The 18120-nt window shown below is 37.2% G+C and overlaps 1 protein-coding gene across 3 annotated transcripts; it reads right to left on the reverse strand.

Annotated features, from left to right (window-relative positions):
• Positions 1-862: 862 nt before the first annotated feature.
• Positions 863-16318, reverse strand: atg4c (autophagy related 4C, cysteine peptidase). 3 transcript variants are annotated; one of them, XM_088349844.1, is made up of 11 exons: positions 16151-16318; positions 15922-16033; positions 12854-12937; positions 12060-12278; positions 10418-10760; positions 9218-9288; positions 7639-7844; positions 4787-4865; positions 3931-4007; positions 2575-2694; positions 863-1293 (listed from the first exon to the last, which is right to left on the reverse strand). In XM_088349844.1, the coding sequence occupies exons 2-11, from the start codon at positions 15995-15997 to the stop codon at positions 1126-1128; spliced, it is 1443 nt and encodes a 480-aa protein (XP_088205970.1). In that variant the 5' UTR covers positions 15998-16033; positions 16151-16318; the 3' UTR covers positions 863-1125. The 3 variants fall into 3 exon arrangements, with proteins under 3 accessions (XP_088205970.1, XP_088205972.1, XP_088205971.1); XM_088349846.1 differs by lacking the exon at positions 16151-16318 and having other exon boundaries at positions 12861-12937; positions 15922-15978; XM_088349845.1 differs by lacking the exons at positions 15922-16033; positions 16151-16318 and adding an exon at positions 13031-13082.
• Positions 16319-18120: the final 1802 nt, after the last annotated feature.

An 18120-nucleotide genomic window follows, 5' to 3' on the forward strand; every position in this document is an offset into this window, starting at 1 on the left:
ACTGATGGCAGATGGAAAACAGCAATGTCATATACATGCAAATAATGTTATAAGTAGATATATAATAAACTTAATTTTTAAGTGTTGTTCTGTTATCTATTCTGCTTATCAATCCTTGATACTTTGCAAAGTTGTTTTTTTTTTGCGATTACTCGTCTTACTGTGTTTCAAGTTGTGAAAAATAGGGCAGGCTACCTTATGGCTGGGTAAGCAACTTTTCAGAGTTGTCTGCCCTGTTAGCGGACAACTTTTTGTCACAAGTTTCAGACACCGAGTTTGCATATGCAATTTTTAAATCTTGTGTGTGCCTTTATCAAGACATATGACTGAGATCTTGAGTAAATGAAATACGTTTGTTTTCTAGACAAATCTCTCACATAAGGGTGTTGGATAACAATGTAATGTAGTAATTAATATGTAGCTTACATTTTTGGTTGCAGGAAGTTCTTTTCATTAGTTTACCACTGGGAAACAATACCTTACTTTTTAACATGGCTCATAATTGATATGTAATCCTTGCATTAAGTAATTAACACATTTCATAGTGTTTAGGTGCAGCATGCATCTGTTTTGTCCCGTAGGGGGTGATGACGCTTCATAGAACAATGCCATACAAACTCGTGCCGGCTGCAAAGAGCAGTGTCGATGTTATTTAAATGAGAAACATGGCAACAATTTCCAGCATTTACAAGCAATTCACCCAACATAGAAACACTTTTGAATCCTTGGAAATACATTGAAATTGGAGCATTTTCAATTATTTCAAGCACCCATTCAAACCCCCGATCATTCTTTATAAAGCAAGTCGAATGTTCATCTTATTTGATTAGATGTTGTGTCGAAAAAAAATAGAATAGCGGTAAACAATGCAGGACCTTAATTTTATTGTACAAGTGAATGTCACTGAAAAGGTCATTGAAGTGTCTGCTGAGAAAAATAGAATATGATATCTGTTGACATCACCTATGTTCAAACTCTTCACTTTAGTACATAGTTCAGTGTTTCACCGAGTGCTACAGTATAATTGCCAAACTACAAACCAAAATAGCTGAGAAAGCTTACCCCTCAGGAAACTCTGGTTTTAAAAAGTTAATCGTGGCAAGTGTCACAGACAAAAGCGATCTGTCAAAGCAGCACAAAGTCCCCAGCAGTGGTGGTTTTCCTCCTCAGGTCACGGATGAAAGGCCATTCTCTCTTTTCTGGGCTCAAACTGGCTGACAGGTCATAATCTCTTCCGTGACCTTGCACAATGGTGAACGCCGGGTATTTCTCGCTTGCCGATGGCTGCAGCACCTGAAAGCACAACATGTTTTACAAGTATTCCTGGTATCAATTACTACACGCTGTCCCTCCAACTGGATTGTTTGTCTTCTTGCTGTTAATTTAAATTGTCTTCATTGTCATTGATAAAAAAAAGTAGTGAACATTGTTATACTGAAATTAGACATGGCACTCCAGGGTAAACACGTCATGAAGTCTTAAAAGCGAAAAACAAGACTAAAAGAAAGACAGGATAAATAGGTTAAAAATATTTTCAGATTTAGTCCTGGGAGACTGGCCTAAGCTGTAAGTGCAATGAAAACTAGTGAAATGATATTTAGCATAAACAAATACAAAAAACAAGTTTCAAAATAAGATACGAGTACAAATTTTTAAAAGCAACAGACAAGATACATATTTTTCTCCAGTTTTGCACGCTTGTTTGGGGTTAGTGATGCGCCCTGGAAAATAAACTGTCCCTAAGCCTGCTAGTCAACCCCTGCCAGTTAAACCCCACCCCCACATTTGCATATTAACCTATTTTTATTACAGTGTGTATTTTCCGTAGTACTATTTAGATACTCTATAGCAAAACATTATATAGGGTATTTTTGTATTCTATATTTTATTATTTTATTTTTAAAGACAAGGATACTGCTGGAAGTGTGAGTTTCCCTACGGCGATGAATAAAGAATATCTATCTAGTCCTTGATTCAATTTGAAATTGATGTGTTTATGTTAGTTTGTTTTTAATGAAGCAGATAATAATTTATAAAGACCCAGAAAAAATGCATGTTTTATTCTTGGGGTTAAATGATCGATTGGGTAAAAATGCGGATTATTTGTTTTGAAGCTACTATTGGCCAGAAAAACACTCGTGATAGAAACTGGATAAGATAAATGGCTAAATGCTGACACCTAGTGGCTAACAACAGTATGGATGGGTAAAAATAATTCAATAGTCTTTATTCATTGATAACCACGTAGTGAAAATTGTTTACAACGAGAATAGACATGAGAAATTCTGAAGACTTTAAAAAGAAATATACGATGAAAGAATAGACAAACATGTTAACTAAGTAGTGCTTGGAGACTGGCCTAGGTTGTAACAATAGTGACATGGAAAATAGTGCATATTTAACTAAAGTGCAATGAAAAGTACTGCAATAACATTGAGCAGCAAAAGAATTCCAAAATAAGTCAATTAAGAAGATGTCAGCACACATTTTTCAATGCATTTGGCCGCGTATATACTGTAATGAATAATTGGGTATGACCGTGTCATATTTTGAAAGGCCTGAGATCATTCTCACCTGAGACAGTTCTTGGCTGATTTTCTCATAGTCTTGGACACTTTTGGAGTAAAACCCCAAAGTGCAGCTAGGATCCATCTTTGAGAAAGGCATTTTCTTTGGTGATGGACAATGATAGGACTAGACAAAAGAAGACAGGGTACATTTTTCAGGTATTTTTCTATTTCAAGGACCTTGTACAGTTATTTACAGCATTGAAAATAAAATGAGTGTGCAGAGCATGATGCATGTTAATTCTGTATGCTATGGTTTCGACGTGGTTTGTTTTATATACATTTAATCAGGAGTCAAAACATTAAAATACTGATCTTATCATAAAATTCATGCAAAAGTAGGATTACAGTTCTTCCTTGACAAATTACTCCATACTATGGCTGTCAGTGTCTTATTCAGTTTTCAATTTAATTGTTTATTCATGTTAAAGATTGAAATATATTCCTATATTTTGTATTTTAAATTTCTCGTTTAGTTATTATTTTCAATCATGTTACAACAAACATAATATCACAAAATGGACAGATCATTTGCAAAAAAGAAAAGGAATAAAACGGGAATATAAGCAAAAGCCTTACAAGAGACCGATGTCCATTGTTTGAACCACTATGTTTATACATATGCATTATATACAATTTCTGAGAGATTTTTCTTCTCCTTCACTCTCTAACAAAAGCACAATTGGTAAATCCTAAGACAAATAGGCCTTTTCTTATACGAATCATCCTAAATTGGGTTACAGTTAACCTGGAGCCAAACCCTCAGCTTGTTTTTCAGCATAACAATCATGGTAATAAATTAATCCAATGTGTGCGGCCCAATTTGGGGTTTTTTCAATATAATGACAAAATTTTGGGGGTTGTCTTGTGTAAGAGAATCGAATTTTGAGGAGTTGATGTGTACAATGTGTCGCAAAAATGTAAAATAGGACAAAACGGGAGGGTACATCATGGATCCTTAGCAGTTGACTAAAAATTCCGAAGAACTCTACTTCTACAATCATGAAGCATTTTTATGACGATGCATGAAAAGTGACTTTTTAATTAACAAAATATTTTGAATTCAAACATGTTATAAGACTTGGACCTGTTAATGACAATTAAGGCCTTATTTTTTAATTCAATGCATTTTAAGACTCTTCAAAGCTCCGCACGAACCCGGTAACAAGTTACTTCTCAATCACCATTTTGCTCCTCTATTCCATTAAAATGAAACGTGGCTCATGTGTGGAAAACAACATATGGCTCCATGTAATTTCCTTTCATCAGATTTAGGATTCGTAATATTTAGGCACCAACAAAAAAAAGATAAATTGATATTACTAGGCTTTTCGTCGGCTCCTTTTGTGAAGTTTCCCATTACCTGGAGAGGGAAATCGCTGGTGCTGACATCTACAAAAGACTGACAGTAATGAGGATCCATGTAAATCAAGCTGTCATCTGCAAGGACAAAACAGGAGAGGAGTTATTTAAAAACATTGGATCATTACAGAAAAAAAAATGAGCCCACCACCAATTTCAATGAGGGGCCACTCAAAGTCACCTGCATGCTGTATTGTTGCATCAAATATGCCTCCCACAAAGTTATTGCATTTTAATATCTACCACCAAGGGGGATTGATTTTTTACAAAAGGATGCAGTCCTACGCCCACTAAAAAGGTTTCCTTTTAATTTTGTACGTGTTTGGGCGTGGGGATTGCTTTTACAAACTTGCAATAATACGAAACATTAATGTATGATGGATACGGAGGTAAGCTGTGATCTGGCAAAAAAGAAAAAAAAAAAAAAAAGAAAAAAGAAAAAAGCCTTGCATGTCAGGTAGACATCGCTCAACACCATACACTAGATCACATTGATAAAATGCAAATGCATAAATATTGACTTTCAAGATGTACAACTGAAGGATCCTCCCAGGTTCTGAAGGTGATGAAGAGTGGCTCACTTTGGTGCCTGCACTAAATTGAATGTGTGTCTCTTATGGAAATCAATTATTTTGCACAACTTGGGAGGTTTACTTGTGATTAATGGCTGAGGCTTGGATGGGTCAGAGAGAATAAAGAAAGCCTTGCTTCACTGCGGCGCTTTCCGTGTGCAAACAGGAATATTATTAACATGCTTCATCCACTCATACAAGAAAAGGTAGCCTATGCAAAACAGCCCGTTTTTTTATACAATCCTAGAACTCTTAGTTTTTCTATTAAACTTAGCAAACACTCACCTTGAAATCCTACAAAGTAGCAGGCATGCTTTGGCTTCCCTCCAATGATCCCGATGCAGTACTCCAGACTTAGTATTCTCTATGAAAAAAAAAGCAGAACTGTTACAAGTATTGCTGATTATGCTTAAATTGACCATGCAACTTCTCCACAGTTTTATCATGTTTTTAACTTATCTCCTTGAGGTGGCAGTATATTTACTTTTTTGATCATGGCCAATCATGCAGTCTAAAAACACTAGCCAAAAACAATCCAAAATTGGGTATCAAAATGGACCTATTTGTTACTTGAAACATTGTTATCCAACGTTATGTGTTGCTATGCAAAAAATAAAATATATCCCTAACCCAATCTTTTGATATTTTCTCGACAAAAATGTCATCCTGGAAGAGGGATTAGGATTACCACTTGTGAGGCCCATTCTCAAGGTTTCTTAATTTTCCTCATGCTGTGGTTTTGAGTTTTTCCTTGTCCGCATGTTGGTTTAAGATCAGGCGATGGTGTCATTGTAATCCTGTGCAGTTCTTGTGATTAAGGGCTATACCAGTGTTTGAAATAATGTCTGCCCGGATGCCTGGGGCGTGCATCTTTTATGTCGGGCGTACAACTTACAAAACATCTCCGCCCGGGTGGCTGACAATTTTTTCAAGGAGAGGGGGAGGAAAAGAAAAAGGCAAAACATTTCTTTTCAAATCAAATGTTTGCTTTATTCAGACTTCGAAATCTTCGTTTGGTTTGGAAATTTCGGATTCCTCTATGTCAAAGTAAAACAAATTTCTCGACGTACATTTTTTTATATAAAAATTAACATTTGTATGATAATTCATGTAATTTTGCCTAGTATTCAAAATCAGTGTTTTTTGTTTTACTGAATGAATTGTTTTTTCTACACTAGGAGGCACTAAATATCACACACTGTTCCTTTAAGAAAACATTGATAAACTTTCTAGTTACATTTGCAATATTACCATTCACGAATACATGGAAGTCAGTATATGGCGTGCACCAGGGTCCACCGCTTTTTTTTAAGTTGAGAGCTTCTTATTTGAGTTGAGCGCTACCAGTTTGACATGCATTTTTCTAATAATACTGTTTCATGTCAATACTATGTTCTGGCAAGGTTGTTATTAGGAATAGGGCTAAAATAGGCTCAGTCAACCACCCAAAATTGTTGTTTGAAAGATTTCACAGGGCATTTACATACAATAATCCAGTGTTTTTTTGCGGGTGTTGTTCTAAGGAGTACTAGTGATGGGTAAAATCTGCGAAGTAGAAACTTAAATTTTTTTTTTACAATTTTTATACAACTAGGTCCTTCCTTATACACTGGAACCAGAAGAAAAAAACTTAAAGCTCAAACATTTAAAAAACTAAAAGTACATTACGAAAAAAGTGTCTTCTAACAATTACCTACTGTGACATCAAATAACCAGCGGGACGACCGTTTAGCTAATCAGAATGCAGAACAAGATGCAAATCTGTAAAGTAGCAAAACCGTTAAAAGTAAACTGCATTACAGTAAAGGAAAGGATTACTGTAAAAAGTTAATATTTTTCTGAAAACATGGTTTAGTTATAATCAAAAATTGTTCATGTAAAATAATTGAACAGTTAAAAGTCAAGTCAAGTCAAATTTATTTATATAGCCCTTAATCACAAAAATGTCTCAAAGGACTGCACAGGATTACAGTTACAAAATTACACAATTACCTGATCTTAAACCAAAAATTAAAACATACTGCAGATATTAAACGTCAATAATTCTTTTCTGTTAATTCGTTTCGCTAATAACTTAGAAAAACACAAAGAACTATCAGTGTTGAGCCATTTTCAAAACCTGCCTTGTTTTGTACAGTTGGTGACTGGTGGATTATACTGTAGTTGGGCACCCATCAGGTCTTCTACAGTAATTCTGGATTGTGTACAGGTGAAACATACAAACTACAATTTTAGGAAACATATGAATTGCTTTTTGTTATTATAATAATAATAAATTAACAATATCAAGAATCAGGCAGACAAAGAGGTGTTTTAATGTTGTTGACTCTTCAAAGTCTCTATATTATATGTTTTACCCTGGAGTGCCATGTCTAATCTCGTTTCATACAATGTCTCACAACGTTAATGTAAAATGTTCTAATGTGTAATGTTGGTTTGCTGCTAAGTATAAGTAGTCACAGTGATCGCATACTTGTCAACTCATGCGTCTTCCCCCTATTTTATACGTTTTTTTGACCATTTCACTTTGAGTACACTGAATAACAATTGTCAAACGGAATATGTCAAAAGACCAATCTCAAAAACAACGTCATTGTAGATTGCCAATATTGGAGGGGGTTTCTAAAATGTCGGTCTTTCTGTTAGTATATAGACATCCTGTTCCGTTTGTAAGGTTTGTAATCACTTAATAAGGAGCATTTAATAGAGGGAGCAATTAGCACAGGTTGACAGTTATGAGATGAGGAGACTGTTAATAAGTAAACACTTACTGTACACTGAAAATTAAAGTTACTGTAAATTTAAATAAATGTACACAAAAAGGTTTTACATGCCCATAGTAATTTGCATGAGCAAACTGATGCTGGCGGTAAGCAGTGACGAGCAGTGAGCCATCTCTAGTGGTAGCCTCTGGGACTGCTCATGAACTGGATTTTCCTTCGTAAAGCGTTTTGCTCCAAAAGAAAATTGTATACTAAAAATTCCCACGTTTAGAAGTGCTCCCATAAAAGGGATACCACTGTATTGAATATATCAACAGCAATTCGGCCGATATTGTCTTCATATATTAAGTATCTAAAAGTGCATTCATTCCCTTATGTCTACAGCCCCAACCTTCCAATGAATATGTGCATTACCTTTGCAAAGTTAAAGTACTCCGGGTTGGTCTTTTCTCCTCCCAGGCGGACAGGGATGAGAATAATAACAGATCGACTGTCTGCTGGGGTGACTGCAGATGCTGACGATTGGCTGTTTTGTGGAGAGGGCGGGGCATCTGACTTACAAGCCGACGGGTCATGAGTATTGACTGTCTTGTGGCTTTCAATTACATCTGCGTTATATACTAGAGAGAAAAACAATAGTTTCAGTTTTCCATTGTTCCGTTCTATTTTTAGACACACACATTAACAACATCAAATGGACCAACCACAGCCATAATATAGTGACGTTATGCCTGGCTGTGTAAGGTAAATGAGATACAGTTTAAATAGCTGGGCAGAATTTTAATGAGTTTAATAATATTTGTAGTTTGAGCTAGGGATGGACAAGAAAAAACTAATGACATTTACAACAATGCAATATGATTACTGTCTGCCTTTGTCAAGGAATTTGAGGAGCAAATAGTAATCAAGATTGTGCAGAAAAGTACATTAAATAAAATGTCTGTAATCATAGTGTAAAATACTATAGTGGGTTGTATGAACCTTCCATTGAGAAAATCTTATAATGGTTACGTATTAAAATATTAGAGGTATCTGTACTTACTACTGGTATTGATTTGATCAGAGTGGTAGTGAATATTAAGTCAATATAAAAAAAACTAAGTAATAAGTTTTGTATGATGTGAACTAGCTGCTACATTGAACTAAAGTTATCAAATTATAGTTGATAATTGTAATATTTGTTGCTAAATGAGAGGCTTTTACAACAACAAAAAAGCCTTAAAATTGATATTATTGTCATTGCAAGGGCAGATATATAAACAGTGTATATATTTACGAAGTAAATGGAAGGAGAATAGAGGAATGCCACGATTGACATGGATGGATGGTGTTATGAGTGAACTGGAGGAAAGATGTCTAATTGCAGTGGAAGCTAGAGATCTTGTTGGTGATAGGAATGACTGGAGAGGTGTTTAAAAGGAGAGTGGGATGTTTGGACGCGTTCTAAGGGATGGGCAGGGCCCTGTATGATGAGTTATCATAAAGTATGAGTAAACGTCTTTGGTCGGGCTACTAATCCTTTTCAAAAAGTGTCAGTAGTTGCGCCTTCAGCCAATACTGGTATTGGCGCACCACATGTGAACATTTTACAATTGGTGATTACACATTAACAGGATAACAAATTACAATTGAATATATGTATTTTGAAATAAGAACATGATGTTGTCATGTGTGTATTTTTAAAGAAATACACACATGACATGGTCAACTTATATCGGTCTCAGGGATCTGTATCGATATTGACGATTACACAAGAGTTGAGTGTCTTATTGGTCTGAATAACAGGTTGTATTTATACATCAAGTATAGTGTCTTATGACTACAATAGGTTTTATAAATTAGGGTTAAAACAAACATAAGAGTTTGCAGAGTTTTTTTTTTTTTTTTATAATTAGTCCCTGAAAGCAATTTATCAGTAAACGATGTGAACTATTGGACCAATTCAGGCTTAATACAATTTACATTTTATCAAAATCCCAATCATTTGTCATACCTGTACAGTCTTGGGTAACATAAGCAGTTACACCAGCTAAGGCAGGGTCCTTCATTTCATCCATAGCTTTCCTAAATCAGAGAGTGCACAAGAGAATGAGTAATGGTAAAAGTTCATCTGCGAAATGTAACACTCAGTTGTTATATTCGCAGTTGGTCTCCAGGTTGGACATGAGAAGTTGTTGCGGGCTATAAAACATTTAAGCACCAAAGTATTTTCTACAAAGCATTTAATATCTTGAATTACTTTGAAAAATATTTAACCTTCCCACCCATTTATTTTACATCCGTAAAGTGAAAAAAATATAGAAGTTTTCAATAATTACCATATTTTCTGCACTATAAGGCACAGTATTTTGTCATTTTACAAACATAGTGCGCACCAGACTATAAAGCACATCAAATTGAGACTACAGTAAAAGCGTCCGTGTACACAGGTATGCATTGCAAATAGCAAAACACTGAATACAATGGGAATCAAACCAGAGAAGGGGTGGTGAAAGCAACGACATTACTACTCGACCGCTAGAGGTACAATTGACTTATGAAAAGGCAGAGTTTATGTCATCGCCACAATATTTTCACCCAGGGAGCCACAACACTGGTTTGCAAAGTGTATTCTGATAGGTGAAGAGACTTGTTTAACCTATGAGTCAATAAGATCTCGGTTTAATGTGTGTAAGTACGCAAAAGAGCTTTTATTTGGTTGAACGACTTTGTGTTTTCTCCCTTCTCTAACATTCATTGTTGAATAAGTGGAGAGCCCGATTCACCTATCAGAATGCATTTTGTAAAATAGTGTTCCTGGCATCGTAAGTAAAAATGAGATATGGTTTAAAGCATTGTCGTGTGTCATATGTACCACTGATTGTCTAGTGGTAATGTATTGGCACTCTCATTGCAACTACTTGAAATTCATTGACATTGGATACAATGGCTTGCAATATGAGTCAGCAATGTTCATCGATTTAATCAATCATTGCACAATTATTGCCCAAGTTTGATACTGCCAAAAGATCTTGTTTGGTAAAGCAAACCAATAATTACTGTATGCATTTCCAATCCTATCCGCAATATTCTACGGTATATAAGGCAATTCACTAAGGCATACTTTCAAATTTCTGGCCAAAGTGGAGATTTTAGGTGTGCCTTACAGTCCAGAAAATACAGTACAATTATGATTTTTGTTCCTTTTACTTACTTGAGAATTTGAGCCACAGCGGCAGGTCCATACCAGTCCCCTGCCTTTTTCCCTACGTGCAGACCCAAATGCACCAATCTGTGCAAACCAAACAGAGCGGAAGGGCTGTCTCCAAACCATGAAATCAGCATCCTGTGGTAGGTTTCTTTTAAATGGGCATCTGCTTCCTCTGCTGGCCTAAGAGCCTGATCCTGAGTTTTGGCCGAGGACTCGAGGTTAGTGGGCCTGCTGAAGGTGCGCTGGAGTGAGGCCTCAAGAGATTTCATCAGACGCTTGGCTGCAGTGGCAGACCGTGTTTCAGCATCTAAACTCTCTAGTTGTAGTGCCTCCGACCACGTCCAGTCTTTAAAGAAATTGACAATAAAAATCATGTGTCATTTTTTTAGTCTAGCTTTTAAGAGACAAAAATCCCATGAAAGGTAGGGTGTGTCGTTTGATTTATCCTTGAGTTGAAAGTTAAACATTTTCTCTATTAAGTATGTGTTAATGCCCAATTGAAGGAATGAAATAAATGGCCTTTATTGTCATTAAACAATTATAAACAAAATTAGGGGTTTTCTCCTTTCAGTGCTCAGAGGCAGTGGTACAGAACATGAGTGCTGTAGATGGGAGATCAGGGTGCTAATGGCTTTTGAAAGAAACTGTTCCTCAATTAGTTCTTGTCAAGTACAAAGAGTTCTAATGCTTCATCTTTCACTGTGCCCATTTGGGTTCATCTTACTTTTAGCAGAGCTGTTTGGGGCGGAACATATTAGGCTAAAATAATGCTGATTAAGAGTAGTGCTGGAGGGCTGAGAGAAATGCCGGAGAGTGACTTTATGCTCATTCCCAGTTTTTTTTATGCTTTCATTTGTCAGTGTAGCGTGAACATGGTGAAAGTAAGAGGGCCTGCATCAAGTAAAGTCCAAACAAAAAAAATCTGAACCCCAGATCAGATGTAAAAAAGAACAGTTTATTTGTTTATTAGTCTATTTTTCTTGTTAGGGATTCTTAGAACGTAGTGATTTTATTTATCATGCAGTTTAAAAAACTGAAATAATGGGTGAATTGTGCAAAAACAACTTGTTTTCATTAGTGGAAGTAATGACAGGTAATTTGAGCATTTATAGGGGGCTTCCTGAGATTTACATTTTACTTGTATATGAAAAATACAGTCTTTCAGAACTTTATTTGAAAGTTTGGCAAGAGATTTAATTATCCATTTGAATAAGGCACCGTTTCACTCCAATTCCATAGTCTCCTTACAAACAGGTGGGAAATAAAAATGGAGAAAATTGAATTTTCCTGGGTTATATGCATTCACAATATGACCTTGCTGTAATACAAGAGGAATTTATTGTTAAATATCCTTAAATGTCCATTAATCATTTTAATGGGGAAAATTCCCTTTTAAAATAGAGACTTATAAACATCGTTCCCTAAATTACCGCATTAAAATGGCATACCATCTCGTTACAAGGACACTTCAGTGTTATCTGATCAAACTAAGAGGTAAAGAATGTCTTCAAATTGACCACTTTTTCCATTTTATTGAGCGAGACCAAAGAAAGACGTTCTCAGATTGATGTGATGTGTCCCGGATAGTTCTGACAAAAGATGGCTCCCAAAAATATGACACAAGGGGTTCGATAAAACCACTCACCTCTTCCCAGGTAGTGCAGAATAAGTGCTTGAGCCAACATCATCTGTCCCGCACGCAACATGCAGCCCCAGCCACAGTCAGACGTTACACCAGAACGCGGGAGAGGGGAAAATGCTTCTCTATATGTAAGCCATATACGAGATCCAAAATCCCTCCTGAACTCTTCTATATTTCCCATGACAGAGTCTTTATCTGAAGCTTCTGAACATTTGTCATCATCTGGGGAAAGACGAAAGACAGGATTCGTATACCTTTTTCATTGCCAAGTTCAAGCACTTTCAAAGCCAATTTTCCAGTAACATTGACAGAAGAAATCCGGTGTGAATCATATATTTTGCAGAGCCACAGGAATAGCTGCGATTTTCATTTGTAATTTTTAATATTGGGTGTGCATTAATCAAGACATGCAATTCTTAGATCTTGAGTAAAAATCCAATATTTGTGGATCTTAACAATATATGTGTAAATATCTTTGAGACAAACCACTCCCTCAGATAGTGTTAGGTAAAAATATTATGTAGCTTACAGTTTCAGTTACCACTGGAAAACGCTAATATAATTTTTTGGCAAGGCCCATAATTGATACATAATCTTTTCACATTTCATAGTGCCCTGTTTATGTGTGGCCTGTCGGTTTGGGCGGGAAGACGCTTCATAGAACAATGCCAAACAAACGTAAATCGTGAGGAAACAAGAAATGCCATCACAAAGCAGTGTCGGCATCTTTTTAAGCAGACTTGTTGAGAAACATGGCAACAATTTCCAGCATTTACAATCTTTGTAAAATACAATACCTTCCACCTTAAAATGATAACATTTCCCCAGAAGAAATACTGGAGAATTTCGGCTGAATAAAGTCTTTGACCTCAGAGCCCAACCTATGACAGATGGTAGGGAAAAAACAGAATGAGTTGCTTATGGTGTAAAAGTATTAGAAACATAAGAGCGCTCAGTCTTCAATCACACTTAACTCTGTCTTAGCAGTCACGTGGTGCTTTAGTTCAGCTTCGAAATTCACTTCAAGAGACAGTGTGTAGAATCTGACCGATAGATGTCACTGTATTATGTTATGCAACCGAAAACAGGTACTAAAAGCACAAGTAAGTATACAAACTACTGAGACTTAGACTAAAAGCGCATCATTTTTTATGGCAACCCTTTCAACAAGGTTTTTGGGGGTTACCTTGAGCAGGAAGACGGCAATGATGTCAACATCGCATGTTAAGTAAAATAAATAAAAATTCCTTGACCTGTGAGTGTTTAAAAAAATATACGTTTCTATTTGAATTCAAGTACTTTTGCTTATTATTTAAATCAGTATTTCTTTAATGAAGCATTACCACCACTAAAAGGTTCGGAATAAAAACGCACTGTCCCGTTAACATTGATTATCTGAGAACCACAATACAATTTTGATCAGGAGTGGGCAAATTACAGCCTAGGGGCCACAGTTTGGACATCAGGCATTTTAACTGCCCAGGAAAATGAGTAAAGTAAAACTACAATGCTATGTTTAAAAAAGCCATAATAATAATTTTAAAAAAATGCTTTTCTTATCCACAGTGTTCCTTCATGTACCGCCGTAAAAACTATATTTTTCATTGCGAACATGACACACATTCAAATAACTGGCAAGTTTTCTGTACTTGGAATTTCTTTTATTTATGGGTTATTAATTGTATTCATCAAGACATTGATCAAATCTCATGGAATAAAAAACACTTTTGAACTAACTATTGTATTTCGAAATTTTCAATGCAAGTATAACACATTCCTTAATAAATGGGTTTATTTTAGGTGTTTCAAAACCATTGGGATGAATTGGTTCCTTTATACTCAACTATACATTGAAATATAGATTGTGCATGTAGGTGCATACAAGAAAAATTGGATAGGTTCAAGTTATCTTTTTTTCCTCAGGTACTGCTGATGTTTTAAATTCAAAACCCTGTATCAGAACATATATAAAAAAATAAACATATCAATCAGGCATTTTCTCTTTATGCAATTTCTGTATCCAAATACGGACCGCGAATCAAAAGGTAAGCCCACCCCTGTTCTAAATGCATGTCCATTTTAGAATAAATGTGTTGACTGGGCAAAGTAGTTTTTGCAAATACAGTGCCTAGCAAAAGCATTACCCCCACAAGAACTTTTTTTGTCATATTGCTACAGTTCAGGCTTTAAACTTAAAAATTCAAAAACCAAAAATATTTTCGATGAATCAACAACATTGAGGGACACAATTGTAAAGTGTAACCAAATTTTGTCAACAATTTTTTTATTACAGCAAAACAAAAAAATGTTCTCTCAGCTCAGCCAACTGACTGCAGAATTTCCTTGCTGACTTCTGAATGACCCAATGTCGAACTAAATGACTAACAAAGACAATAACTGTCCACCTGTGTGTCATTAAGTCTCAGTTTAAATGCACCTGCTCAGATGTCGATCAAAAGAAACACTGGTGATTAGACAGCATTATGAAGACAAAGAACACAAGATGCAGGTCTTGGATAAAGTTGTGTAAAAGTTCAAAGTGGGAATGGGATAAGAGAAGATTTTGCAACATTAACACATCTCCCGGACCACTGTGCGAGCATGAAAAATCACGTTAGAGCTAAAAATGACTGCAAACCTACAAAGACCCGACTGTCCCTATGAACTTTCAGCCTAAACAAATAGAAAACTAGTCAGAAAAGAAACAAAGGGGGGAGGGGATTTTTAATAAGTTTATTGTCCATTTTTCATTATCCATTATCCATCAGTCAAATCATGATACACTTCAAAGCCAACAAGCCGAGACACTTGCTCCTAGCCAAGAGGCTAAGCCAAGGTCCTAGCCAAAAGGCCAATAAGCTATCAGTGCGAATGCAACGTTCCCGGAGGTACTGCAATATCGGGCCAATGCGCGGAGTGGACAGAGCAAGCTCCTATTCCATCTTCCAGTTATAAAAATCGTAAAATGCTTGTCTTTGAGTATTTAGCCTGCTAGCAATGGGGACCGTGACGGATCCTGTCGATTTGTGAGCTTGCTCTAAGTCAAGAGGGGGGAGGATTTTGTAGAGGTTTATTGTCCTATATTCTTTATCAATTATCGATCAAATCATAATACACTACAAAGCCAAGAGGCTGAGTCAAGGTCCTAGCCATAGGGCCAAGCAGCGATCAGTGCGAATGCACCGTTCCCGGAGGTACTGCAATACCGGGCCGATGCGTGGAGTGGACAGAGCAAGCTCTTATTCGACCAAGAAACTCGCATACATGCAAGCATGCACAGCTGAAGAGGGACAATGTGTGAAAAAGACAACTACTATTAGGCATACTCTGCCCTTTAAGGAACGGTGAAAAGAAGAAATCCCTTTCTGGAAGAATACCATAAAAGTTTTTTTGTATTTGCAAGAAGCTACATAGGAGACACAAATAACATGAGGAACCAAGTGATTTGGTCAGATGAGACCAAGACTAAACATTGTGGGCTGAATGCAAAACGTAACCCAGCAAAAAAAAAACTGAGAAACATCTATCCCCACTGTAAAACATAGTGGTGACAGCATCATTCTCAGGGGTTGATTTTTTTCCCAGCTGGGACTGGGAACATAGTCAAGAGTTGAAGGGGAAATGGATGGAGGATCATTTCGGTCAGAACATATTTAAGTGTGCAAGAGACCTGAAAATAGGCCCACGTTCGCATTCCAAGGGGACAACGACCCTGAAGATAATACACTTTTACTAGGCACTGTATATTGTATGTGTATCTTTGACCACAGCGATACACAAAGGTTCGACTTCTTATCAGTTTTAAATAAACTCTCAGATGAAGTGTGTGCATGTACTGTAATGTTTTGCCCCCATGCCAACTTACTGTACTTCACATTGTGCCACACAGACAGGAACTTCGTCCTCATTTTTTCCACCTCGTCAAGCTCTTCATCTTCCATTTGGACCGAAGAGAAATGAAACCCATCCCCGGTCCTCTACATGAGATTTATAGACCGGGTTCAGTATGCAAAACGGCATTTAGTGACATAGGGAAAACTCAAACAATACAAACTTACGACCATGACTCGCCAAATTACATAAAATGAAGTTACCTCAATGACGTGAAGACATGATTCCACGCAAAATAAGCTGGTGGAAAAGTCTACTGAATAGCTATAAATGAAGTGGATGCGGTAACTCTTCCATCCTAACGGGTGCAATAGAACATGCGATGATATTTATATATTGAGGAAGTAACGGAAGACAGATCAGCTGATCTCGCGATGTTTCCAACAAACAGAAGGCGAAGGAAAACTAGTGGAGGCTCGATTTGTTGCACCGATTTCCGCGTGTAGGCGGTGCTTTTATTTAATTTGACGATATTTTGCGTGCAGTGGCGGTTCAACACTTAACTACTCTCCGGGCTAAACCACCTCCAAGACCTTTTTAACTTCCGTTTTGAAAATCTCGTGACTGGCAGAGGGATAAAAATGCGTAGCAGTTGGCCTCTATTTTTAAAATTATGAATAATGTGTATTATTTCGAAGACAGGGGCCGGAGAAAAGAGAAAGAGAAAGAAAAAAGGTTAGAGAAAAAGAGAGAAGGAGAGAGAAAGCAAGAAAGAGACAGGCAGAAAGAAAAAGAAAGAGAAAATAGAGAAAAAGACAGCAGAAGAGGGAGAGAAGAGAGAGAGAGAGAGGAAGGAAGAAACATAGAACAGAGAAAGAAAAAATAGAAGAAAAGGAGTGAGAGGGAGAGAGAGGAAGAGAGTGTGAGAGTGAGAAAGATGGAGAGAAAAGAGGGAGAGGGAGAGAAAAAAAGACAGATACAGAGAGAGTGAGAAAGAGAGAAAAGGAAACAAAGGGAGAGAGAAATGAAGAGAGAACCTAATATAGCTCTTGTCATATTTTACTCTTGTACTTCTCTTGACACTGACTTAACTTTTGCCTCACATTGTTATGACTTACAGCACGGCAGCGCAGTGGTTTGCGCACGTGTGGCACAGTTCTGAGGTCATGGGATCAAACCTTCCTGCTTGGAGTTTGCATGGTTTCACTGTGCTTGCGTGGGTTTACTAAGGCACTGTGGTTTCCTCCAACATTCCAAAAACATGCATGTCAGGTTAATTGGCCAGCCCAAATTGTCCCTAGGTATGAATGAGCAAGTGAGTTGTCTAAAAATAAACATTACATATATTGTCTCTGTGTGCCCAGCGACTTGATTGCGACCAGTTCAGAGATTCCCCTGCCCACTGCCTGAAGATAACTTGTCATGATTACCGATTTGAATCACTTGTGCCTGCTCATTTGGCGCCAGCCGCTGCGAGCTATCTTATTGGCTCCCTCTCCCTATTTAAACCCAGTCCTGTCACTCTCCTGCTGTCAGTCGATGCGAACGTCTGTTGATAAAAGGCAAGTCTTTTTTTACCCTGACTACCCCTTGTCCCGTTTTTGCTCCCGTTTGTCACCAGCTACGACCTGTTTTGATCCCGACCATGTCTGCTCCCCCGTCCCGGCTTACAATCCATTTTTGATCTACTACGTCTACTCTCCCGTCCTGGCTTACGACTTGTTTCCGACCCTGACCACGTTTTTCGCTCTCCCTGTCCCGGCTACTGACCTGTTTTTCCATCCCTGACACCGCCATAGCTCGCTACGAAAGATCCTCTTCCGTATTCGGATCACAATCGAGCATCGGATCGCGGGCGCTGTCCTTCCTCTTTCTGTTCAATAAACTTGTGAGAAACGTTACACGATTGGGTTTACACTTTGTGCTGGTCATGACGAAGATATCTGGGTTGGGCTCAAGCCCCCCCGCGACCCTACTGAGGATAAGCGGTGCAGATAATGGATGGATGGATGTTAGGACTTAATTATTATTACACGTATTTGCACTCCTGCTTCATCTGTACCTTATGAAAGAATGAAATTCTCTACAAAAAAAACGAAACCACCTATGTCCAAAAACTTTGGAAAAATATTGTTTTTAAATAAAAATGTATTAGCACTTCACCTCATTTTGTTTTTACTTGTTGCATAAGTAACACAGAAATATTAATGATACACTCTTAGTCTTGTTACTC

Source organism: Urocampus carinirostris, chromosome 12, assembly GCF_059441175.1.
Source record: "Urocampus carinirostris isolate Australia breed hairy pipefish chromosome 12, RoL_Ucar_1.0, whole genome shotgun sequence".
Lineage (NCBI taxonomy): Eukaryota > Metazoa > Chordata > Actinopteri > Syngnathiformes > Syngnathidae > Urocampus > Urocampus carinirostris.

Coding starts and splice junctions, on each gene's coding strand:
- atg4c (XM_088349844.1), bottom strand. CDS start 15,997: ATGGAAGATGAAGAGCTTGACGAGGTGGAAAAAATGAGGACGAAGTTC. Junction 9,289..10,417: donor GCTGTGGCTCAAATTCTCAA/GTAAGTAAAAGG, acceptor TCTCTGATTTAG/GAAAGCTATGGATGAAATGA. Junction 2,695..3,930: donor CCAGCGATTTCCCTCTCCAG/GTAATGGGAAAC, acceptor TCTTTTGTCTAG/TCCTATCATTGTCCATCACC.